Source organism: Spodoptera frugiperda, chromosome 1, assembly GCF_023101765.2.
Source record: "Spodoptera frugiperda isolate SF20-4 chromosome 1, AGI-APGP_CSIRO_Sfru_2.0, whole genome shotgun sequence".
NCBI lineage: Eukaryota > Metazoa > Arthropoda > Insecta > Lepidoptera > Noctuidae > Spodoptera > Spodoptera frugiperda.
Genome location: NC_064212.1, coordinates 1,980,105 through 2,006,798, shown reverse-complemented (window position 1 = coordinate 2,006,798; position 26,694 = coordinate 1,980,105). Strand labels below are relative to the sequence as shown.

General features: G+C 35.9%; 2 protein-coding genes across 10 annotated transcripts in view; one reads left to right on the top strand and one right to left on the bottom strand.

The window, feature by feature from the left end:
• Positions 1-36: 36 nt before the first annotated feature.
• Positions 37-1,526, top strand: LOC118273117 (uncharacterized). Its single transcript, XM_035589913.2, has one exon. It carries the CDS (start codon positions 233-235, stop codon positions 1,487-1,489), a length of 1,257 nt encoding a protein of 418 aa, XP_035445806.2. The 5' UTR covers positions 37-232; the 3' UTR covers positions 1,490-1,526.
• Positions 1,527-1,747: 221 nt separating this feature from the next.
• LOC118273115 (GTPase-activating protein skywalker) overlaps positions 1,748-26,694 on the bottom strand; it is an 89,753-nt gene continuing 64,806 nt past the window's right edge. The window contains exons 5-14 of one of the 9 annotated variants that reach the window (XM_035589904.2): positions 23,234-23,358; positions 17,630-17,776; positions 14,891-15,075; positions 13,115-13,280; positions 12,626-12,655; positions 11,914-12,000; positions 8,177-8,335; positions 7,650-7,753; positions 5,115-5,261; positions 1,748-4,558 (exon numbers count right to left, since the gene is read on the bottom strand). In XM_035589904.2, coding sequence (XP_035445797.1) covers positions 4,417-4,558; positions 5,115-5,261; positions 7,650-7,753; positions 8,177-8,335; positions 11,914-12,000; positions 12,626-12,655; positions 13,115-13,280; positions 14,891-15,075; positions 17,630-17,776; positions 23,234-23,358 — 1,292 coding nt within the window. In that variant the 3' untranslated portion in view covers positions 1,748-4,416. Of the gene's footprint in view, positions 4,559-5,114; positions 5,262-5,295; positions 5,431-7,649; positions 7,754-8,176; positions 8,336-11,913; positions 12,001-12,625; positions 12,656-13,114; positions 13,281-14,890; positions 15,076-17,629; positions 17,777-23,233; positions 23,359-26,694 lie in introns of all 9 variants that reach the window. The other 8 variants (XM_035589905.2, XM_035589906.2, XM_035589911.2 and 5 more) reach the window with 8 other exon arrangements.

Below are 26,694 nucleotides of genomic sequence, written 5' to 3'. Positions count from 1 at the left end.
GTTCACATGATTACTAATAATATTTGTAACTAACTTCAGAAAAGCTGTCTGATAAGAAGTTCTTCATTCGCTGTTTCTATGTAGTTCATTCAACGAGGGCAATGACCGGTTCTGTCAAACGTGTGAGACACTGTGACGGACTATTATTTAGAATTTTATATTGTAATGTAAAGTATTTATTTAGTTATAAATAAAATTAAAATTGTAAATAATATTGTAAGTTGTATATAAAATGAAGGCAGAACAAATGGAAGATGCTGAAACTCAGAATCAAGTCGCCGGCGATGTCATTGGCGACACCGCATACAGCGAGCGTTTTGTTCTAAAAATTTTACTTAAACTCGCTAATTTGGATACTCTAAAAGAAGATATAAAGGAAAAATCATTTGAAGATGATATCTGCATACTGTGGGACATGACTACAGAGAAGGACGTTGTGTTATTTCTGCAGAAACACGAAGTTTTGAAACTTATCAATTTCGCTCTACCCGTTATTGAAACCTCAAGAATTGTTGAAATTTTTATCGGTATTATTGGAAATATGTGCTGCCAGAAGGAAGTTGTGAATGTTTTGATGAAGATGGACGATTTGTTAGCTATTCTAATGTGTTATATAAATACAGACGACAGTTTAGTGTTAGTTCAGTTGCTTAGGTTAGTGAGCAGTTGTTTGTTTTTAGCGAACGACGAGGAGATCGAGACTTGGATGAATTTGTTCGCAACTGTCGAGTATTCTTCCGCTTTATACTTTATTCTAAAGAATTCATCACACAAAGACTTATTGGTCACAGCCTTAGAAAATTTAAACACCTTGTGTTCATATTGTAATACTGAAAAGTTTCGCACAAAATTCTATTCACACTTTGTAGTAGAAGAGGCCTTAGACTGTCTGACAGCAGCCTTCACTGAAATTACAGTGAATAGGAAAGCAACATGCTCTAAGAGCAAGTTGGAAAGAGTTCAAATTGTAAGTCTCCAGATAGTACTGAACTTTGTTGGGTTTGAAAACTCATTAGAAATGTATGAGAGTAGTAAAGACAATGTTACAACACTTATAAATATAATACTCAGATATTACGAAGAGAAATTGATAGTTAACAAAGAAATTGATTCAGATTTAATTGATATTTTAGTGTCAACAAACACAATTGTAGATGCATTAAAAATAACTGGGTCACCTGAGAATTACTTTGAGCCAACTTACAATATGTGGAATGCAACATCATCTATCATGAAGACTGATAAGGATGGCTCATCTTTTGAGGAAAATGACAAGGAGGAGTTAAAAGATTTCATAGCAAAAGTGAGGAATCCTTTGGCAATGTTAATGTGTTATTATTTAGCGAATATCACTGAAGATAATTTCTATAAAGTGTTTGAAGTTGTTGAGACTATTTATGAAGAGGTTGCAAGTTGGGTGAATGACGAACCTCTAGAAACTAACATGTCTCAAAGAGTAACCAATTATAGAACTCGTCCAAAGGACTAGTGTTGATAATGTAATAAAATTGTTTTTTATTTGATAATCTGTTTTATTTCCATCATTTGATAATAGTCTTATCTTATTCTAAACAAAGTTATGAATATTACTGAAATGTTTGCTAACCAGAGTGTAATTTACTTCAGAATAATTTATTCTTCTATAATTCAATAACATTGATTGACTGATAAAAATAGAACACCTACAATTTTATCAAGCTCAAATAGGGCAAGTAGGTCAAACAGGTAATATAATAAAACAACAACATGTATATAGGATTATATATTTTTTTACACATTATGAAGCAACATTTACATTACCATAAACGAGTTTGAGACCGTCGCGTGCGCGGCGGGCTAAACTATTCGAATGTAACAGTACATAGTAACAAAACAAAGCTCACTACATCCACGCCTCACATACATGTCACACAATGATATGCTCCTCACATAAAAAAACAACACAATACTGAAAAGGAAAAAGGAGATTAATAAATTTACATATATTAAATGTACTTATATACTAACTAACCACGAGCCTACGCGCCCCATAATGGGGCAAAAAACGCACGAACTTTTTTTTAAATATCAATTTGTATATAGTTTACATAATATTATATCGTTAGAGATAATAAAAACAGGATAAAGACTAGACTTTACACTGATCAACGACAATTGGCTAACAGCAACATATCGCGAGTATCGTCTCTGTGCGGGCGACCTTAGTACATAACATAAATATATCGACGCGCTGCACTCGAGGGCCGCACGCAAACAGTGCGCGCCGCCCTCGACTGCACCGGCCAAACACTTTGATCTCCTTAACTTCATAAAATAAAAACAAAAACATGTGACCGTGAGTCCGTCGGCCGCAGAGAGACGCTTCATAACATACAATATAAACGTTACAGGTTACCTAATCAATAAGTTACATAAATAATTTGAATTTAAAACGAGTCTTAGGCTTCTGAATAACATATAGCATGTAGTACCATGACGAAACCCATCGCTACGCACAGCCCACTAAGTAGCGACCATGCCGTGTTAGGGACCACCCTTGCAGTTTAATCGAAACCATAATTTCATTATTGTTATGTTGAGTTTTACTTCATTCTTAAATACTATAGAGCTGTACTATGCTCAAGAGGCAACTTCGCGTATTAAATTGAACAGGCCACGTACCGGGCCGTCCAAATCCCTATATTAAACTAACCTCCTCTAAATCAAATACCTTATAAATATTCAAAAAGTTAGAATGTCTATATTAACCAAACGATATAATATTTGTGTATGGGCTACAATACTTAACGACATTCACAACTTCACATAATATATAAACACATTACTCAGGTACATGTGAACATTTTTACATAACAATCCGTCCGGGCCTCGTGAGGCGATTAAACTGTAAAGTGTTGGTCGAGCATGGTCCGGTAGTTAGGAGACTGCAGAAAATAATATTTACAAATAAACCGTAGCGGAATAAGCCGCGGGTGACACGAACGCAGGTTGTACCCCTTTGTACCGCGAGGGATATGTTTGCACGCTTCTATCGTTCCCGACTGTACCTACACGTCGCCTGCATTGCTTAACGAGAGTTTGACGTCCGTCTGTCGAAACTGACCCCCGCAACAACCCCCCCTTCCTAGTAAAACACCTATTAAACTTAATATCAACGGCACTACTACTAACTGTTAGTAGCACATCAATTAACTAACACAACAACCACGTTCCGACAAACGGACTCAAACGGATTAACTAAAATAATTTCGACATATTTTCGATAAAACAAAAATAAACTAATCCACTTACGTTTCGTTAATAAACATATACAATAAATGTAAAATCACTTTTACATAAATTTTATGTATAAAAGAAATTAATCCAGATTTTTACCCGGAGTTCATAGTAAAGCCAATTCGTTATATGGTCCGATTTTGGCACATCACCTTTGAAATACATAATAAATAATACTATTTTGACTGCGAACGATGGCAGTGAGAGATGAACCTTCCAACTTCGTGATAGGAGCGAGAATTGTTTGCGATTAGCACTGATATACTATATTTGTTCGCAAGCTACAAGTTAGCTGAGCGTCTGTGGTCTCGAACGTATTGTTCGTATGTAGTGCGACATCGCCGTGATTCTATGACGAAGCATCGAGTCACAAATAAATTCATTACAAGATAAACTCTTTGGTACATTTTTGTGAGCAACGACGAAATTTCAGCGAGTATAAATCCTAACAAGCAATAATGAACATACAATACGATACCGAAATACTGTTGCTTGGACCGAATTAGTTCGTACGTGTACGACTAGGCTGAGTCGTCGCAATGAGAGAACGATGTTATGAGTCGAGTCACTGGAATGTTCGCATCGCCCGAGTCCCCGAACGTTCCCACCGCACGGCTGCGCCCCACAGATACATATTGCTTTCATAATAAGCGTATTATTTAATCCATCAAGAGTAGGTACGATACATTCAAAATTTTTGTACTTACACATTCTAAACACGAGTAAATATTTAAACAACCTACATTCCCCGTCTTCGTTGTCTTAAACGGACAGCTTTGAATAGAAAAGGACAGCTACGGGGTCCACACCGAGATTAACTTGTAGAATAAATATTAGGAATACATCTACACAGTCTGTTATATCGGCAAAGGGTGATCAATACATCGCTACGAGGGGGATTTCCTCTGAAATATGGTGAGGGTGGGTACCGGGTACCCAGTGCGCGGCACTGTCGCTACAGGTCAACAGAAGAGTGTGAGGATTGGCGAGATAATGGCGGATGAAATCCCTGGGGATCTATTGATAACCTCGACCGGCACGCACTCGTACGTAGCGCTCCAGCGGAGTGAAGCGATCACAACATTTATCACACGGGGGATATGAAACTATGGTGATATCGAGATTATTCAAGTGGAGGGCCTACGCCCCCGAGAAGCCGTACACCTCGAGGACCCTGATCTCGAAGTCCCCGCTCGGGCACAGCGGCGGGTTGTTGAAGGTCGAGCAGCGGTCAGTCTTGCCGAACCTGATGTTCTCGTCCATCCAGATCGCTTGGCCGTCACTGTCGAACACAAAGACCATATTATAGACACATTCCAACAGATTTAGTTATCACAGTGCATGTAAATGATGGAGCCCAAGTCAATATTGGGGTTCGTGATTAAAAGAGATTAAAATGTTCGTGATAAAATTAACAAATAATAAAAAGTAACACAACATCGAAACGGAAAAACAATATCTATGAGTAACAAAAAAAAAAAACTATAAAACAAAACATGCGGACATCGAACCATTCAAACTTGGGGTACACTTACGTCCAAGTAGGATACATATTCAAGGCTATAATACACTCTTGGAGATAACTGGAGTTTGTGGAGGGAGTCGAACCCAGACTATGGAAACAAGCATGATTCAATAGGGCAATAAGGGCACTTAAAATTGCCGCCAGTGGATAATAATGTCTCTACATTATTTTAAAATGACAAGCCAAACCAGCTTTGAAAACAGCGATTAAACGAACAAGACTTTAAACTCCACTAGCGCCATCTAGGAAACGCAAAAACGACATCCCTCAATTGTCATTGTCACAATAATGATCACACGTTCACTCGACATACCCTCCACCGATCGTAATCATGGTATTATCAGCCGCCATGAAGAGAGAATTGGCGTGTGGAGTCCTGGCCTCTTTCTGATCGCTTGGACCCTCAACCTTGTCCTCTAGACACCCAACCCACGGGTATTTTGCTCGTAGTGGATGCAAGCTGGAATTTTAATATGATTTTTATAAGAACTGACCCTCCGCCGATGGTGATCATCTTCGAGTCTGCTGCCATGAAGAGTTCGGAGCCGTGAGCGACCCGTTCCTCGCCCTTCCCATCGGCTCCCGTTGTACAACCCACCCAGGGGTACTTTGCGCGCTCCGGATAAAGGCTGTAAGCGAACGACGGGTTGATGCAACATGCTATGACTGTACAGGTTTATTGTGTGCACTGGGGTTAAACATTTACGTATACTTTGCTCTTATAATGGTATACTAGTTTGTTTCGGGTGTATTTTAATATGGCGGTTCAGATACATTAGTTAGTGTGTTAATTAAAGAATTGATACTATATGTTGCTAAGTCAAAATATGCTTTGTTTTAAGATTATTTAAAGTTAAAAATGTATGTGGTTAACAATAACTAATGTATGAAAGATTTGTTGGGGCTTGAATTATTAATTACGCAGAGAGTAGAGACATGTATTATGGTCTTGTTAAAAGTCGGATACAGACAGATACACCCAGTACATTCTATTAGAATACATATATCTATTACAACTAAGACATTGTTATATAAAAATTACATATAGGTAGGTACATTAAATAATACATAGCTTTAAAACAGATTTTAGGAAAGTGCATGCAATTTATTAACTTTATTTTAAATGTTGGATGGCCTTTCATTGGATTTTTATACAGTTCTAGATTTTCTATTTTCATTTTAAACATCTGGGGGCACGGCAGTGCCCCTAAGTCGAGCAAAAAAAGCGGCACGGCCGTACCATCCTTTTCTCGAAGCAATTCGGGCCTTTTTCGACCCCCTATAATTCGGTTGTGGATAAAGCAAGAAACCTGAATCTTCAGTAACTAATCCGGCATTGTATAAACACGGAATATTTAAAATTTCAGTCAATTTGAACCAGTAGTTTAAGAATGACAACTTGTTAAAGTTTCTAAATTTTGTCACTCACTGACTCACCGATCATCAAAAGTCCAAGGCACTTCTAGCAGACTTAGAAGCTTCATATTTGGAATACATATAGAGTTTAGTGTCTTAATCATGGGAAAACTTAAATATTTTGTAATTTCGGTCCAGTTTTCCAAATACACCAACTGCATCAATAACTTTGTAATCCCATATAAATATATGGGATTACAAAGTTATTTATGCAGTTGGTGGTTGGTGGTGGTTATAAATTTAATAGGTGTAGATAGGTACCTACCATATGAGGCAAGGGAGGGGGTATAGGGTGGGTAAGGGTGTGTTTAGCCCATGAAACTGAACAACAACAAAAAGAAGTGAGATCCCATCAAAAACATCCTGTAAAAAACCCAAGTCTCGCAGCTCAGTCTTTCTACCGTCAAAAGTTGTGAGATCCATGTAATACCAAGTCCGTTAATCTATTTAGTGTCTACTTCATCTACTACGTCATCGCATGAAAACAAAATGAATATTACAATATTATATTAGATTCTTTAGTCTCTCGCGCCTCACGCGATTGAAACTCTCGTTCCTGTTGGTCGCTGGCCCGTCGTGCTGTGTAGTGTGATACATACTAATAATCAAATCAAGCGATGTCCAAGTCGATCTATTTGTTTAAAACGTTAAATATTTTTAATATTGGCATGATAATAACTTATGTAATAACTTAAGACAGAAGGTCCTTCAAGTAGACACTAAATAGATTAACGGACTTGGTATTACATGGATCTCACAACTTTTGACGGTAGAAAGACTGAGCTGCGAGACTTGGGTTTTTTACAGGATGTTTTTGATGGGATATATCTATATAGGTAAATACATACACAGTACAGTATAGTGTTAGGTTAAGTTAGTAGTATACAACATACATACAATACATAAATAACCACTACATATATTTATATATTACCAGCATTTACCCGAAGAGCACTATTGCACAATTAATAAAAAAAGCGATGGGAAATATAATAGCTAATAAGAAAAATATTACTTTATACTTTATTTAAATAAACCCTTAAAACCGTAAAATAAAAATAAATTAGTAAATAAATCATTGTCATAGAGATACCTAATATAAAATTAATATAAGTTTTTAAACTGACATGGTCACTGACACTAACATTAGTACATAAGACGGGATATTTACCATGTTTATAAGTATTTATGTGTGTGAGTTTCCGATATTTCGGCACTGTTCAGTTTATTCATATTATTTATTCATATATCATGGTGCTTGCACAAGTGTATAAATAAAAATAGTAAATATCCCGTCTCAAGTTCTAATGATAAAATGAATATATGTATCATCGTATACAGGACGTTTTATTAAAAAAAAATCGATTGCCTACGAAATTCTCAGCATATTACACATTAAAAGTAAATATTAAGGAATATAATAATATGTTACCTAAAGAGGAATGTCTCTCCGGTGCCGAAGTAAGCCTGTCGGTTGCCGCGCTCGTCCTTCTGGTTGCGCTCGAACCATCTCGTCGAACAATACGCACCGAATACCTGCAATTATAACGATTACATGTTAATTGAATCGTTGATTTGAGGTTTGATAATGTTTAAATTATTTAGACTACTGTCCCCTGACTACTGTAACCCTCAGCTTCACATGGGTGCAAAGGGACATAGGGACAGAGAAAGCGACTTTGTGTTATACTATGTAGTAATAATACTTGATTATACGTTTGTAATCGCACCTATAAAGGAAGGAAAATATAGGAAATAATACAAATTTCCTATACCGTGGGTGCGTTTTAAATAAAATCCGTCTAAATACAATAAAAAAAAAACACATCATGCTGCTCCTGAATATGAGCCCCTGGTGTGGTTTGAAATTAGTCGAGTATCCTCATCTCACAGTTAGGTGGGTAAGCCGTTAAATAAAATAATTATATATTAATTAATAATTATAACTTAAGCACTTACCTCATTATTACATGTCTTGATCATGAGCAATGTTGGTTCATGGTGTTCCACCCTCACGTAGAAGGTGGTTAACGAGCAACCGTGCTCCTCGGTCGTATATAGCAACACTGGTTGGTACATAGTGATGCGAACTGGCAACCACGACCATAACGTGAACAGCTGGAACGATTTAAAATAATATTAGTACTTATATTGTTTTAATTTTTTATGTAAAGATGATTGCTTTTTACTGGGTTAAAATTTTGTTTTTTTTTTGTACAATGTTTGGTTATCTGTGGTTATTGGCGCGTTGACGTTTCATAATGTCAAACACGCTTTGGGGTGACCAATTAATTTGAGAGGTAGAAAATGTACTTTTTATAAATTCAACTTGGATTTTATTGGTCACACTTTGTAGTTTTTTTTTTAGATTTGATTATGATATGTTTAATAACAGAATTTTTAGGTCTAGCAACATCTCGATGACGTCACAGTTAGTGGTGTAGTTTTAGTAAACGTGTACAAGTGATCTGTGCTTATAGTGCGAGTATTTCAATATAAACACATACAGTTCTACTATTGTTATTAGTGATAGTGCAATATACTAAAACCCTTTGATTTTTCTCATGTTATTCCATCAGAAAATCAATATATATGAGCACAAGAACTCTAGAGACTAAATGACATTTTGACAATAATAAATTTTAAAAATTCGCCATTAACAAAACTGCAAGCGAATTCCGACCTTATGCACTTCGAAACAAAATAGCATTTTGCTGTATTGCACTATCACTGATGATCGACGTATACAAAATACATATGAAATGACAGTTCATGCAACAAAATCAAATAGCTCGAGTAAGAGCCGACTCCACAACATCGAGAGAAAGCATAATACAATGTTAACGATACAAAACTATATATTTTCAAGTAATAATCGACATATATATTGGCCCTTGTAAGAGATGTTTATGGTACAAACAGAAATATACGTTAAGAAAGTGGTTAATAGAGTTGAATTTTCAATTATGATAAGAGACCCTAGTTTTCTAAACATTTCTACCACATTGAAATTTCAACCATATTATCAAATGATTAAAGTATACTTCTATTTGCAGCATACAAACCTCTTGCCAAAGTGCACCCATGTTTTGGCTATCGCTATCTCTTTCCACTTTTCATACAAAAGAAAGAGATAACCAATTCATGAGATTAAATGTTTTGAGAAATTAATCTAAAATTAAAGACTTCTACAACTATATTATTGGATTATGGCACATCTAGACATTCTAATGAAACTTATACTCACTACCGTTTGCTCTGCTGATTCTGTCCCTACCGTTTAAAATATTACTAACCTTAATAGACGCCAAAAACTATTTTATATGAAATTTAATTAACCCGCTGAATGTTAAAAACTAGTCATAATAATTTGTACAACATGTATAACTAATTCAAGAAAAACTATCAACCTGTATACTAACACAAAGAAAGTTCTAAATCCATGCAATTGGAGATTTTATAAAAAATAAGATAATCATATTAAATTATTTCGACATTACACTACAATAATAAAAAGAAACATTGAATTAATTTCTATATCTTACTACATCAAAGAAAAGGAGAAAGAATTACCTTAACTATGTTTAAAAAAACATATTTCTATTGCCCTAAGGGTTTATAGTATTAATCTATAAATCTATGACGTCAGCAAATAATAACAAGGATTCTAATGATGATAAATGTATGAATATTATACTAGACTACAAATCTCAATTTAAAAAAATATAATAAACTATTCCTAAACAGTAGTTTACTACTAAAATACCTCCTAAATAATGAACTAGGTTACCTACAAGTAATAGGATATCTAAGTAATACTATGTATTGGAAAGCCTAATTTTACGTATCTATAGTCAGGCACAGTATAGGTGCAACTACATACAGTGATATTGTGGAATTTATAGTCGCATGCACTAAAACTGGGGTTCCGTAGGCGTAATAGAATATTAAATTATGAATTTTTTATTGAAACATAATTATTGTGACTAAAATGCCGTAAACGATTATTATTTAATAACTTTACAGCTATAAAAGTTATTTCTAATAAACATATAATAATAAAATTCTATGTTTTGTAATTGAAAGAGGAAAATATTGTATAATAAACTGAATACGAAAACAATAAGTACCACGATTAACGACTACTATAAAATTATTAATTGCAATACGTTGCATGCATTAAATTAAAATCATTTAAACTAAATATGACCACAATATAATTTAAAGACAGTATGGATAATATAAAAACTAATTTAGAAACATAGACTAAATAGGAACAAATAAAACTATAGTAAACTGTCTGTATCTTAAAACAGTGTCACTAAAAATTTTCCTCAAATCTATCCCATCCTACGATCAGGCACTATATGCATGAGAGGATATGAGCACTTACACACGGACTGACTGACAATAAAACGTAGTGATAGCTCAATAAATCAAAATCAACAAAACAACGCCTAACTACCTACGGAACCAGCCAATTTAGGACCGTTCTACCAAGTGCTAGGTATAATATATAGGGAAGATGACTGAAATATGTTTTTTTTTATGTCCGTCTGGTAGATTGGTGGAAATATTGGACACTTTTTGTCGAAACTTAAAACTATAGGTTGATTTGAAATGTTATTATGACGTCACTGATAGTGAAAAGTGACGTTGTTTGCGTTGACTCTTAAATTGAAGTACTTATTTTTCTTATTTCGATAACATAAATAATCTTTCTTCAGGACTTTTCCCATGGAGGTTTGCGTCTGAATTTTAACTAGACTTCAAAATGGCCATTGCCCTAACCAACTCGTTAAAACTTAGTATTATTGGGTTTTTTCATTATTTAGTTTCCAACTAGTCGTAGTTTATTTATTTTTCGATAATTTACACCATGTCAAATATTTAAACACCACATACCAGACAGACTAGAACCAAATATTAATTTCCATCTTCATCCCATTTCTACAATAACGTAATAAATAACAACTACAAGTTAAAGTGCCACCACGACAACTATCTCCATGTTTACTATATTGGTGTGAGCAGTAATGTCCTGTCAAACCTTCTGTCTCAAATCTGATGCGTGATGGTGTTGATCCTTGAATACTGCGTTAGGGAATGGGAACCACAGGGCCAGATGGGCTGATCGTGGGCTCTGCGAACACCGACCACGAGTGATACCTTTGTATTGCCAATAGCATATCAAGCTACCCCAATTTGGAAATTGAGATTCAACTGTATTTGTTTATGATAAGAGTTGAAAATCTATTGAAGTTTGGGGTAGTTTGGTGCGCTGCGTTGTAGACTAGTGGTTGAATGTTATCGATGTTTTTTTCTATCGATATTTTCGTTGTACTGTAGTTGTGTAAGTTGGTTTTTGTAATTAGTTCTGATTACAGAGAGTTATTGTATTGGCACTGTACAAAATAAACATGTAGTACAACAAAAATAAAAACAAACGGACGCAACATTAGCCGTCATGCACACTAGCTTACACTTACGTACTTACCATACACGCAAAATAAACAGTCAAAAATTAAAAACAAGCTTAACTTTAAAGTCGATACTTTCGAAGCTATAATCGCTTCAAAAGGATAAAATAAATAAAACACCTAGTGATAAGCGGTGCATCTAAACATCGATATAATGTCGCAAGCTCTCAAATAGGGGCGACACTTATATTTGGTGACTTAATACTTGTATCTTACTTCGCTCTGGTCTAGAATCTGCGACCTTATGGCTTGGATTGGGAATACGCCCATCGATAGGGCGCGCGGGCCCGGCGAATGTGAGCCCTAACGGGAAAATCGACACACAGTTAGCACTCACACAAAACAATCGATTACATGCCTTCACATCACTATTATCGATATTCTCTCAACATTTTGTTAATATCTCAAGCTATGTCCACTTGTTATGGCATTTCGTATTTATAATACATCTGTACCAACTCCAGGGAGTTGCGAACACACACATGCCAACTGTCAAACACATTGACATAATACATAATTATGTTCAATAATAAGAATAATTGTAAAGAAAATATTTTACATAGAAGAGAGACACTGAAACAATGAGAGAAACAAATAAATCAGACATTCAAAGCGAATGATAGTATGAATGTTCGATAATCGTTTATTCGTTTCAAAATATTCGACTAATGATAATTAAAAAAATCGATTTTGATTATGATAAACATCGAGGGGCACAACAATATGTCATTCACAGATCTTGGCTACACAGACCGAACATAACATAACGGTGGTTCGACAAACGAAACAATGTATCTTAAATATTAGATTGGACTATCGAATCTGTCAAACAAATCGATTTGATAGTTAGTAGTGTTAGGGTTGCAATTGAATGGATTTAATGATAAATAAAAGCCAAAGCCACGCCTAATTCGTCGTAGTACAATACCATTTGTTTGCACGTTTCCTCAGACATTCTCTGCGAACCAAGTAAAATAAACCGATATACAAATATATTCTTTGTATCTGTGAATGTGCAGTGTGTAGTTAGAGTAGATCCATCGTGACTGTTAGCATCATAGCTACCCGTAAGCAGAACATATACCTAACCGTGGCTAGAAACTAGAATTTCATTTCCAAAAAAATGTACTATCAATCCTTTTTTCAATTGAATTTACAAATCAATAAATAAATATAGCCTTTTCTGTATATAATAATAGTAATAAAAAGGCTTGTATAAAAGTAGAATACATATAATACATAATATCATATAAAGATATTAGTATATTATTAAATATATTTGAATATAGATAATAATAAATCCTCATTTCTCTTCGTTTACCATTCCCAAGCATTGTAAAGTAAAGCTTCCTATAAACCTGTCAAAAAATGTAGGGTAAATGTCACTGTATATGTCCTAGTAGGGTAAAGTACTCACTTCGCGGATTGTAAGAGTGTGTGACATCATTTGTATGTTGACTTGTGATTGGCTGGTGGGAAGGTTGTCTGATGACCGGGAGCGGACGAGGCGGGAGCCAGTGATGACCTGCTTGGACTTGAGCGTCATTTCTGTCTTGATGAACACCCGGGATATGTACTGTGAACTGTAGAAGATTATCATTAGTAGATGGACATTTTAGTCACATCTTATACTGTACAAAGAAAAAAAAACAGCTAATAGATTCTTCTGACAATTCCTTAGTATCTACCTAGAGATATTATGATCAATCTGCCACCGTCAGTTATATAAAAAATTGTAATCTGTAATATATTTTTGTTACCCACGTTAGTAGATAAAACAAATACAACGTTTTTATTTTATAGCGCTGATGGTCGTCAAAAAAATAAACCATCAAATAAAGAAGGCTAGATTTAACGAACAAAAATGTACTCGTATTTTCCGACAGACATTATTCGTACATAAAACGTACAGCCACATTTTATTACAGAAAGCCTCATCTAGATTTATAGCTAAAGCCTTCACCTGTAATAAAATTCTATCCTAAATCTTCATTTGGCTGAAATATACAGAAATCTTTCTACCTGATTAAGCGGTTTTGAATGCGCCTAACGACCCGAGATATTTTGAGTTTAACACCACAAAGAAAACTACTTACAATTATTTTAGTTTTCCCAAAGTCTAGGCATAGGCATTTAATCCTTAATTAGGCACTTTTGAAACATTAAATTGAATTGTCCGTCAGTTTGTCTGTCAGTGAAGCTAGGCGCCCATATCCAAAATTCTCAGTACGAGTCTGAATTCTTAGAATTTTACCAGCTACAGAGATATAATTGACTAGCTATCTTTAACATGAAGCTATCAAAACCTATATTAGATATTACCTTTTTTATGTATAGCTACTAATCATACATGATACACTACCTAATACTACCTACTCCACTTAAGATATAAACGTCTTAAAATTCCACAAAACAGAGAACAAAGCAAGCCTCAAATAATGTTAACAAAGGAACATCAGACAAAACCCTTAATTACCATACAAAATGTAATAAAGGCCCAACCGTTCGCGATTTATCTCATTTCCATACGCTGATTGAGATGAAATTAATTATGCATTCGTATCACACGTAGACTAGACGCTAATGAACCGAATTTCGAGTAACATAACTTCGTAAGAAAACTTGATAAAGTATGTAAAATTACTTTACTTCTATGTGATGTTTATATATTTCATTTAGGCGCGATTCAATTTGTGTTGAATATGAAGTTAAATATTTGTATGCCTCGCAATTTACGAGAGTTATTGTAAAGTTTTTATTTGTGAGATTTCATTTGATGAAAGCGTCATTAGTTGGGATGTGGAATAAAGTTTTGGATTACATTTTTGAGGCCAGATTTTCTCGAAATTTCATTGCTTGATGTCAGTTGATGAAATAAAATATTAGCTACCTAGCAACTTCCCTCGCGTTACTCAAATCTTAACATTCTGCATGAATCACTGTAATCTATATCCAGATCCACTAATGAAAACCGTATAAAAATCCGTTGAATAGTTTTGGAGTTAATTTGGAAAAGACAGACGATGGCGGTGGAGGTTTTTTTTAAATAAAAAGTAAGAGTAGACTATAAAGTTCATTATTTTATAACTAACTTAAGAGTTTAGTTAGAGCTAGCTGGCTTTACTGACAGACAGAATGACAAACGAATAGTACTTAAGACATTTTTAAACTAAAAATACTATGACTATAATACCTTAACGCCCTTATACTGAAGGCGGTCCTGAGCAGTTTAGTGGGCGATGCGGGCATGTTCCTGCAGAACTTGTCAATGGCGTGGTCGACGCCATTCTTCGTGGCCTCGGCGTACCAATCGGAGCTCTGGTTCGAAGCATGCTTGTTGAATAGGATGAGGATCGCTAGCGCCACCCTGTAGAACACCTGTGGATGAAGATAGAATTCTGGTTTATTTAGGTTATGAGCTAAATTGTCAGAGATATTGAAAATAGGAGCTCTAATAAACCGCCGGAACGGGCATCAGTTTTACGGGGGCCCATCTGTGGTGGTCTGATGGCTCTTTGAGGGGCGTGCGGAACGATTACAGCAACACTTTCGTTTAGTTTCGTCGCATGAAAAAGGTTACCGATAGCGCATTTGTAACTCTTCTGGTGTTATGGGTGACCTGATTGCTTACCATCAGGTCTTTCAAACTTATTTAAACCAGACGTCTCCTATAGAACAAATGCACCTCTCTCACTCAAATTAATGTGATTTTCAAAGGAACACTGATTATCCCACTTAAACATTGCTCGTCTAACTTCGGTGCTCCGACCCTAAACTCACCAAAAACAACATAATCCTATTCCACAAGTAAAAGCAAACATTAAAACTCGGCGCGTACATCGTTTCGTCTCAAATTGCTCTTTGGCGAAACCATTTTCAGTTCAACGAATCAGAAATAAGCGATCCCACAAAAACATTTCATGTTAAATGTTGCCAAGACGAGACCATATAGCTCGCACTGTCAAAAAGTAATCAGATCCCGTGTAGAGCCAAGTTTCTAACCCTATACTTTTGAACTGGCGAGTCGGCCGCACGGACTTTTTGCTATTCGTCATATGGGCTTGAGCTTAAAAATCTATTCAATCTTCTAAACTCTTTCCGTGCGGCCAACTCGCCAGTTCAAAAGTATAGGGTTAGAAACTTGGCTCTACACGGGATCTGATTACTTTTTGACAGTGCGAGCTATATGGTCTCGTCTTGGCAACATTTAACATGAAATGTTTTTGTGGGATTTCATTTCTTTTTGTAGGTTGCTTATGATAGAAAGATAAAATGAGCGACAAATTCACCTACTAAACTACTAAATTTATAAGAAAATTGGAAACGTAATCCTAATACTTTTTATCAATGAAAATTAAAACACTAGTATCTAAACCTTTACCTACTAAACTACTAACAATTAAATATTAGGCAAATGGTTTTTTTCTCCGCGATAGCAAACTTTTAAATCACCGAAATATTCCGAAAACTTTTCATTCAACGAGACAACCGTCAACGACGTCTGCCCTCGCGCGTCTGCCCGCGTTCGGGTGCCGCGCTCGCTGACGGGCCGATTATTTTTAGCTACTGCGCGGGGACGAGGGGGCAGGCGGCGGGCGTTGGCGCATACTATACTTACGATGCTTATGTTCAAAAGTATGTATAGGTTGATTAATATAAACACTTACCGAAGTGAAGTGTAGTAATATTATTCATATCTAAGTACTTATGGGTAGGATAATGTTTTGATTTGATGAAAAGTTTGTGTTCTATGTACTTGTGTATAATTTTCAGATCTCAAGCAGGAAATAGGGAATTAAGTTTCCCTATTTCAGATTTTTACCCCTCCGCGGCCGCATTCAGACCTCTAGCGTCAAAAGTTGCGGAAGTCTCGAACAAACTTTCACCCCTAGTTTAAGGGGTTGGGGGTAAAAGTTCCAAGTTTTAGGATTTTTTTGTTGTTTGGGTACTAATACTAGCTTACATACCAAATTTCAGTTTTCTAGGACTTCAGGAAGTACCTTAAGAATTTTGTTGATCATCAGTGAGTGAGTGAGTGAGTGAGTGACGAAATCGGGGTATTTTAGATATCAATAAAATCTAAAGTATAAGAGCTATGCAATTGAAACTTTAGAGGTTTATTAAGTCTACCACTGACATTATATCCTAAAAATTTTGTTTATCTGGTATAACCCAAACTCAAGTTATGAAGGTTCAAAAATACGACGAAGCGCTTCGAGAAAAGGTAGGTAGTGCCCTTGCGCTTCGCTTGGCTCGTCTTGGCGGGGGCACTACCGTGCCCCCAGATTACAGAAGAAATGCTTTATTAAACAACCTCTTAGATTTAAATGTGCTCACGTAGAAATAAATTTAATTACATTATTTTAATTACTTGAAATGTTTACGGAAGGAAACGTCTTTTAAGAAGGAATCTTATTAAAATTGTGCTGGAGCAATTCTTTCTTAGTAAATGAGTTTACTATGTATTAACATTTTCTATTTCATGGATGGGATATATCCCAAGTCTCCGAGTCTAATATGAGAATGGTAGCAGAAAATTAACAAGTAATAAGCGTATTAAACGAATAACGTTTAAACTTTCGCGTGTGCTCATTGTCGTGTCCTTTAATTACATATTTTAGAGTCTATCCCAGGCGGGAGAAGTCATTGGATGATTTCCCCCCTCAAAAAAGGCTATGTGCTATATCAAAGATTAATCGAATAATACTTAGCTAAGACCTACAATGATTATTATGGGATTAGGACAAACGAGCTGAAAGATCATCTGATGATATTAAGTAACACCACCCATGTACACCGAAAATATTTCAAGTACGTTGTTGGTCTTATAAATGAGAACCTACGTCCAAGAACACTTGAGGGTTCTAAGTAAACCTGTAAAGAACAAAACAAAAAACCATTTCTCTCCCAGATAGCTTTCAGGAGTTCTCACCTTGATCCCCTCATGGAAGAAGCAGTCGAGCACCCTGACGAGGTGCGGGAAGGGCAGCGCGGCGAGGATCCACCACTGCCAGTCAGCGTAGATCCGTTCAGGGCCGATCGCGCCAGACAGCCGCGACAGGTGCTGCGCCGCCGACTTCTGCAAACAATCACAAACACTGTACGGAAACTGTATTTTACGTTTAGGGTGGTGGGGTAAAGATAAAAATGTATTTTTTTTTTTATGGTATAAGTCAAGTCGGTAAACGATTAGCGGATCATCTGATGGTAAGCAATGGCCGCTGCCCATGGACCCCCGAAACATCAGAGGCGTTGTAAGTGCGTTGCTGGGCTTTTGGGGGTTTGGAATTTAAGGGTTGTTCAGGAATAGGGGATTGGAAGGATTGGGCGGTAGTGGGGCCTTCTCATGGATGTGGAAGAATGTATAACAAGAAATGGCTGGGAGAAGAAACGAAAGATATTATGTTTAACAGGATGACTGGTAAAAATGTGTCCATTTGTTTAAAAAGAAAAAAATTAATCATCTTGTCAAGTTTACCTGGGAAAAGAAACTCAATCCAAATTTGAATTCCTATGTATGTTATGTTATAGCCTTATAAGTAGTTATTTACAAAAGAAAATGTAGCGAGAAATTGGCCATAATTTTATTAAAGAAAGTTAAGCTACAATATTATGTAATAATACGCCAGAAACGAGGATAATGTGATAAATATTATCGCCATTGGTTATTGTTACAGCAATCCTAATCATATTTAACGCACAAAGGATAATTTAATAATAATCCCAGCGGATTTTCCACGCCGCGCGCCTCGTGGAAAATGTATACGCGTTCCAATTTCCTTCGCCCTTAATATATTTTTATTATACCTTAATATGAAATACGCAAGTACAATATTATTTGAGTTTCTTGACTTCTATTTTGTACAATAGAATATCAGTTTAGATATCGATAAACAAATATGGAAATCGATAAGTTGCACCTCCCTATTTGGTTGCACGAAGAAAACTTGCCTTACCTATAGGGTTGATTGCACTCAATGACAACATCACAGGCTATTTATGGGCAATGAGTCAGAAGTCAGAACCCTGATGCAATCACTGACACAAATATCGACTTATTAACATTTACGTTTATCGAAATAAATCGATTAAAGTTCAAGTGAACGATCGATTTTTCCCTCGATGGTCGTTGCCCCCAATGTTTATTATTCATAGTCGATAAATAGTGGTGTGGCTCGTGATATCGTTATCGATAGTTTATTGTTAGATCACGTCTCGGTTTGATCACACGTGATGCGCGAAATAGACGCGATAATTATTCGATTACATTATAAAGTCGTTTTGCGGGTCGTGATGGGATGGTACGTTTTAATTTTGTGTTATTGACTATTATATTATTAAATTGTTATTCATTTATTTTTTATGGGTTATCAAAACTGGAGAATTGTCATAAAAATAATTATACTACTAATCCATAAAACTTGATGACACTTTTTATTGAAATACTACGAAATTGTAATGTTTAGATTACACATCATATTTTCTAATTTCTGATTAATCTGGTTTGTTAGTAGGGAAGATTTGTCCCTTTAACAGAAATTCAGAATCAATCAAGGAACTCGATTTACATAATTCTCTTTGAAATAACTTTTCGCGTTTGTCAGCGGTAAGTGACCGCGTTTCGGAGGACTTGTGACGCGCAGAGCTACTCTTGACCCGTGCTGACTATTCTTAAGTAGCAACTACGTTCAAAGATCTCTCGGTGCTTGTAGAGACGTCGTCTTAGGAAGGCATGTAGAATGACTACTACATACATAACCTCACGCATGGGGGTAGGCAGAGACAATGGAACGCCAATTGCTACGATTCTTACACACCTCTTTTGCTTCATCAACAGTCATCAGTCTTTTCATGCATACTCGTCGGTTAAAGGTACTTTTAATTTGGCCCTTTAATTATATCGTCAATCTGGTCGCTATATGTCTGTAACGACTACTACAGGGTAACTAATCTATAGGGAGATTGCTACAAATATCTTGACGACGGTCATGTGGAGCACGAGATGACGACGGTGCTTTCAGTTCTTGGGTTTTCTCAGAACTTCTCGTAGTCTGGATATTTGGCAATAGGCATATCTTCAATCAGAGAACGTTTTATAACATATCAGACGCCAAAAAACCCGAGTACTGTCTGTTTATCACTTGATACTTTTTCAGGGAAAAACCAAATGTAAAGATTTATTGGCATTACGAGTATTCTCTGAAAAAAGGAGTTGGTGTAGTTATTTTACAATCGTACATCGGTTGAATAACATCTGTTAATTTATTGAGTGTATTTCTAACATAAGAAAAATACAACTACATAGGATGCATTTGGACACTCATACATTAATATTACATACATCAACAGCATCATATACAAAAGAGAAATTTACCATAATATCCACGCTTAGTAGGTGAATTGGAGATCGTAGTTTAAAGAGATCATATATAATAGAGATCGCTGCTGCCTGGTCTCTATTAAATAGGTAAGTAAGAAAGTCGCGACAAATACATATTCTACTTTCCCTATAACAACAACACGGCGATAGACATAAGTTGCAACAAAATACTTATAAGGGTTGTTACGTGGAACTTATGTGGCCAAGCTATAATATTTACATGTTTAAACAAAGGGAATGACTTAAGGAACCCTTGGTTGCGTGTCCCAGTACCATACCATGGTGGTTCAGTCGATAACACCACTTCTGAAGTCGTCACGCAATGGTGTTTGTAAGGGGTTGTAAACTTTAGGTGGGTACGATTGTGTTTTGTTGACCGACGGATATAATTATCGTGAGTTTTGTCTGGAATTTGAGTTTATAGTAATTGGTTGTTAAATATCTAATTATTTGTTGAAACATGAGGGATGCCAGAATTAAAATGCAGTATATGGTCTCATTTTTAGGCGATCTCACAATATTGTAGAGGGAAAATTCCCAGCTTGTCAATAAATTGACGCCTTAAATGAGTTATACAGATTTAGCAAATAAAATATTTAGGAGACAATATAAGCGATATGAATTAATAATTAATAATAATTATATAATCTTGCAGTAGACATATGTATTTCCATCATATTCGAAGTACAAGAGTATCCGCAAGTATTTTATTAGTTTCCTTATTTATTTTTCGAAACAATGTAGACATTATTCCTCCGTAACTACGCAGTTACGTGAAGTATGTAAAGGCTTTAAGTAACAATTTAAAAGGTAGATTTATGAACTTGATTGTAGCTGTGGCCAAACGAAACTGGCACGCAACGCCCTTTTCCGATACGTAAATAAAATGTTTACAGTTTTCTATTAACTTTATTATTAAAGTTTAATATGAAAGTAATTTCTATGGAAATTATTAGGCGGGTGGATTGAAGGCATTTTTCCAAGGGGCGAAAATGATCCTATGACTTCTCCTGCCTCGGTCGGAACTCGACTACTTTCAAGCCATACTAGAGGCTCATATTGTCCAAGTAGCAGCGTAACAACCGCCGCGTCGTATGTCGCGGAATGCTACTCATAAATATGAGCCTTCTAGCATGGCTCGAAACTAGTCGAGTTTCTCGTCAAACAGTTACGTGAGTAAGCCGATAACATAATAATTAATTTAATATGTCTCACGAAAATTATTATAAAATCGTGGTGTTATTACAGTTTTAAGTTAACCAATTATAATAAAATGTTTTATTTTCTCAAACAAACAACCTGATTACATAACCATTATGCAATACATAATAATAAATCAATAAACTCAACGTAGGTCAAGATACTCAATCTTAATGTGTCAACAGCAGCTTGCTTGTAATAACACTGTGTATAAGGAGTAACGCCCTGCAATTATCTTGAATATACATAGCTAATTGAATTAATTTATATGTGGCTATTAACTTTACTTATGTAACTATATTAAATTTAAATAATTTAGGAGTAAATGAACGGGACGAAACTTAGGGAAGTAGAATTATCCCGAGTCGTTGTTTTTAAACTGATCTTCAAGTTCCAATTACCTAGAGAGGAGACCAAGAGGTTTGGAATTGATCACCGTCGCGTCGGTTCACACATACGGCTTTTCTTTACTACAAGTTTAAATTGAAATTCTGTTTAGCATTGGATAGATAGTGCTCAGAATTTGACAAGATAAAATAATTGTCATACATTGGACGTAGGTGTTCTGAGCCCCAAAGATGGGGCTCAGTCGTGTTGATGTCTGATCCGGAACTGCGGACAACCTAACGGGTTTACCGGGGCTCCGGCTCGCAAAGCAGGAAAAGGAACGAAGTGGTTTTCAGTCAGAAAGATTCTGACACCTCTCGCCTCCGGATAATTTGCTCCCCTTAAAAAAAGGTACTCTGAGCCCATTTATCCTCACATTTTCGTTTCGATGAAAAGCAGATATTATTTCTAAACACAAACAAATACCTAGCAACCTATAATAAGAGTCAATTTCTCACATTAGTAGATCAGGCAGGTGTTCAGTCACGCGATAAATTGCCGCATCATTGATTACACGGGGATCAGGATGACCGGAGTAATAGTCCCAGTGACTGGGGATAGTTTTGTAATAGTCAGCAAGATTTATCTTACCAGGCTCATTGCTTAGGCAATCGGGTAGGTATTACGCGCATTTTATTTCTCAAAATAGTGTAGAAAATCTTGGTTGGGATGTATCACACTAATCAATCATGCTGAAACTACAGAACGGATTTAGATGAAATTTGGAATACAGACTGGGTATAAGCTGATTTTGGTAATAGGATACTTTTTAACCACGGGTGAAACCATTGGCAGAAGCTAGTCAGTAATATACTCACATTACAGGAGTAAGCAATAACAAAACAAATTACTATTAATCTCGAGAAACAGGAGTCGAAATCAATGTTCCGAACTTGATTTCTGAGCTCACAGAAAGAATTTCGAAATGATGCAAAGAAAGAAAAGTTTAACACTAGACAACATAGAACTAAAATCTCAAAGATCTGAGAACCTCAAAATTCAGAATTTTCGCCTCAAGTCAGCCAGACAGATATTTAACACATCTAGAACGTAGCATGAAAGACAACATAACACCCAAACATGATATAAGCGTAGCCATCTTCGCAGACACGGGCCGTCATCTCCTAGCATTATCAGCTAGACACAGACCATATCACTCTTGTCAAAACATGTCCGTTTATGCCCATTTGACGGGAGTTATGTAGGCAACATTACTTCTATGTCACTGTCACAGTGGTAATGGTAAACTTGCGAAGACAGAAGTTATGTGTAGACTCTAGGTATTTGAAACTTACTATAGGGTGTTAAAATGGACTGTTTGTGTGACCGACCCTACGAAAGAAAGAGGTAATGTATGATATGATGATGATCGTTAAGTAATGAAAGAAAAAGAAGACACGTTACGTTGTCCAATAAAAATAGGGTAAGAAAAAGGAGAACATAAAAAAGTAGGCTTAAGTCCATGAGATATGTCTGATGATCCCGTTGCGTAGTTTAAAATAAGTAACATAAATGTCAAGAGTTATTAAAGATTGACCAAAAACAGGAATATCTGAAATTTAAACTTACGGCATGTTTCTTAGCGATCTGCATAACAGTCTTCCATGTAACTTCGTTGAGTAGTTTCGTTTGCGTGATGAACATCTTTTCCTTGGACGCCACCAAGCTCGCCATGCAGTGGTAGCATTCTTCCTCTGTGGACAAACATATACATAACGTTAATCTTTATTCAATCAAGAATAACAGAAGACAGTAAATTTATTCAGCTATTTTTCTGGCCATTTTACGACTTAAAAGTGCCAAGTTCCATAAACCAACATATCGAATCTCCGTCGTCATTCAGGAAAATTTTAACGATAAACTTAATGGTACAGGTCGAAATTTTCAAACCGAAAAGCCTACAAGAGATTAAACAAAAATACTATTTTGAGTAAAAATGTCCTATGAAACCGGAATAAAATAATTTATTTTCTGAATTTACTCGGGTTAATAATAAAATACCGGTAGTACCAATACTATCGGTCTACTATAATTTATGTGCTACGGGCAATTCACGTATAGTGTTGAACAATATACGCGCTGTTGTATTTTGGCCGTGTTGCCAAATGGTTGGTTGTTACGAATCTAAAAGCAGTTATGGGCTTTAGTTATAGCTGCACAGCTTAGTTTGATTGTGTCATGATTATTTTGGACACTGCCAGGTACCTACCTAATCCGAGGAGTGGGAAGTAACTGGGCGTTATAATTAAATAAACAAAACTGCTTGCATTCATCATTATCTACATCAAATATCACATTTCATTAATTTTATCCATAAAATCGTCCCTTAATAAAAAAACTGAACTACATAATACCCATATAATTATGATTCAGTATACAATCAATACCAACCCCATCACTATCCATTAAACAAAAACAACACAAATTACAATCATACTACTACAGAGTACAAAAATGATACATTTAGTGACATTGTTGTCAGCGAGTCCGTCAGTCGGTCAGTGACCTGTCGCCTCGTCATGACACACTTTCAGCTCAGGTGATTCCAAATACCATAAAGATAACGTTCACATTGTGAATGAGTCTGCAAAGATTGTAAAAATGTCGCCGAATGTGATTAATGGTGTCATAGATTCTGGTTTTTAATTTAGTTCTTCGTCGTTTAGACACAGCACATCTGCACACAGTCCTGAGGAACACTGGGACCAGGTACATTCTACGCTGCCTCTGGCACCGCTCATCTCAAATATTTACAGTTGTCCCATCAGGATCGACCTCTGGTCTTGGGGGTGTGGTTTAGCGACACACGACAAGTGACATCTGACAGAAGTCGCACATAGACAATTGACGGGCAAATCAAAGGATGACGTGATAAAATCCTACATTGCGCATATGAAGTTTACATGCGAATAAACATAGATAGAAAATCCCAACAAACAACTGTTGAGCAGAAATTCCCCCAGACATGATCACCTCGTCTGGTCGGACGATTCTCCTTTTCTTGAGGAACTTTATTCTCTGTTCCCTCAACTATTACTACAACTACTAAATGTTCATGTGACCAAAGTTTCTGACTTAAAAATAACACAAATTGAACATGGAACGTTCGTGATATGTCGAAGGTATGTCTATGATCATAATGAAGCTTAATCACTATAGCCTTAATAGGTAATACCTAATTACCTTTACAAGACACGCAACTGTAAAAGTTGAACACTAGGTTTTGGATTATTGATTTCAGTGTACCCATCGATACATTTTTAATTGGAATTACTTGTAACGGAGTTTAGATTTGTGGTCGATTTTGGTATGGCATTAGATAGATTAAATTTTCAGCCCATACCGCCGTACTCCTCTGAGTATAATGTTAATCATATAATGGTTACTTAACCAGTCCTTAGCAATTGTTTTCGATACAAAATGTATGAGACAATTTATATAAGCGAAGCATTTAATAGTCCAATACATTTCAGTCCATTACTTTGTAGGAGAAAAGTAAATAAAAGAAATCCTTTTAAAAACATCTCAGCATAAATAGTCACTTTATAATTGCTGCGTCACAGACCGCAAGCAATGGAAGTCGATTAACACAAGCTGTTAGTGCAAAATGAAAATAAAATAGAGCTGTGGACTCCGGACAGCGAACCAATCCCATTGGATCGTGAAAACAGTTTCAACTAGTGATGTTTGTTCCCGGGAACGTACGGTTTAATAAATACAATTTTGGGCGTAATTTTTTTTTGTTTTAGTCCGTGTGGAAAATAATGGTGCGAGGATAATAATGAAAATTGATTGGTGAAACGATGAGAGATTTTAGTATAGCAAAATAATAAGAAGATGCGGGAATCCCACGACCAGTGGTAAGGCGATAGATGACAATTAACATTAATTATGCCATAGTTAATGGCACTAATTCACGTTCACGTTCAGTACCGAGTTACAACACAAACCATATAGGTAACAGCTAGAAATATAAAAATAATCCAGCATCAGTACAAAATAATCACATTTACCCTTACCTAAACCAATTTTTTCGAACTCAAACGCTCCAATTCCTGTGAGCAATTTATCCATGTCTGACCCATATACTCTTAACTTTATCAAGAGACCGGGAATTGGCGGGACGCGGGACACGGGACACGGGACGTCCTGCGATTTCTCCCTCACTAGACTAGCACTTGTACATGACAAATTGGAGTGAGACGTCCAATTTGCAATCGACGCTCCTGCTATATTTGAGAGCCCTAGAGAGTTGGATCGGTTTCCAATAACTGACATATACATTGAATTTATGGTATACATGTATCTTATTCAAGTTATGTATTGGGAATGGAAATTGGAAGGTGTGGTGTACACTGTAATAGACTTTCTGTATCTCCAATTATATGGATCGATTTGTAGCTTAATATTCAGAGACCTGTGACAGTAGATGACTGTCTGGAGACTATGAAGTAGAAAAAGTTCTGAAGACAGAACCATATAAAATTTAAAAAATAGATCTAATTTACTAAACGGCTTTATGCCCCGTTTGTTTGGGTTAAATTTAGTAATTGGAACTTTACCCCGTCCATGACGACAGATCGATCTGATATTTGGTACACACACTTAATTTCGATGACCATACAATATTATGATCAAATTTTTCCACAACCACCTCCATTTTGGATATCATAATAGAATCCTACTCCAACATTTCACATTAGTCAGATTAAGTTGTAAAAGCTAAAACAAATGGGTTTAAACGTGGGATAAATGTAAATCATTCGACTAACGACCGCGCGTATAATTAATAGTCACTCCCAAACGGTACAATTGCTTATTGAGATATAAATGCTACAGGCGATTTAGATTTTAAATAAAGAGGTTTAGGATTTGAAATGGAATGTTTCATTACGTTTTGTGTTTCAGAATTATTACCAGTCATTTAGGTCAAAGGGTCTATTTGAATGAGAACAGAAGTAGAAAAAAAGAATAAGATGGAGTCTAGTGCTTTAGTTTCGTTGAATAATTTGAATATTAATGACCATGTC

Excerpts from the sequence above, each read along its gene's own strand:
- LOC118273117 (XM_035589913.2), top strand. The coding sequence starts at position 233 with ATGAAGGCAGAACAAATGGAAGATGCTGAAACTCAGAATCAAGTCGCC.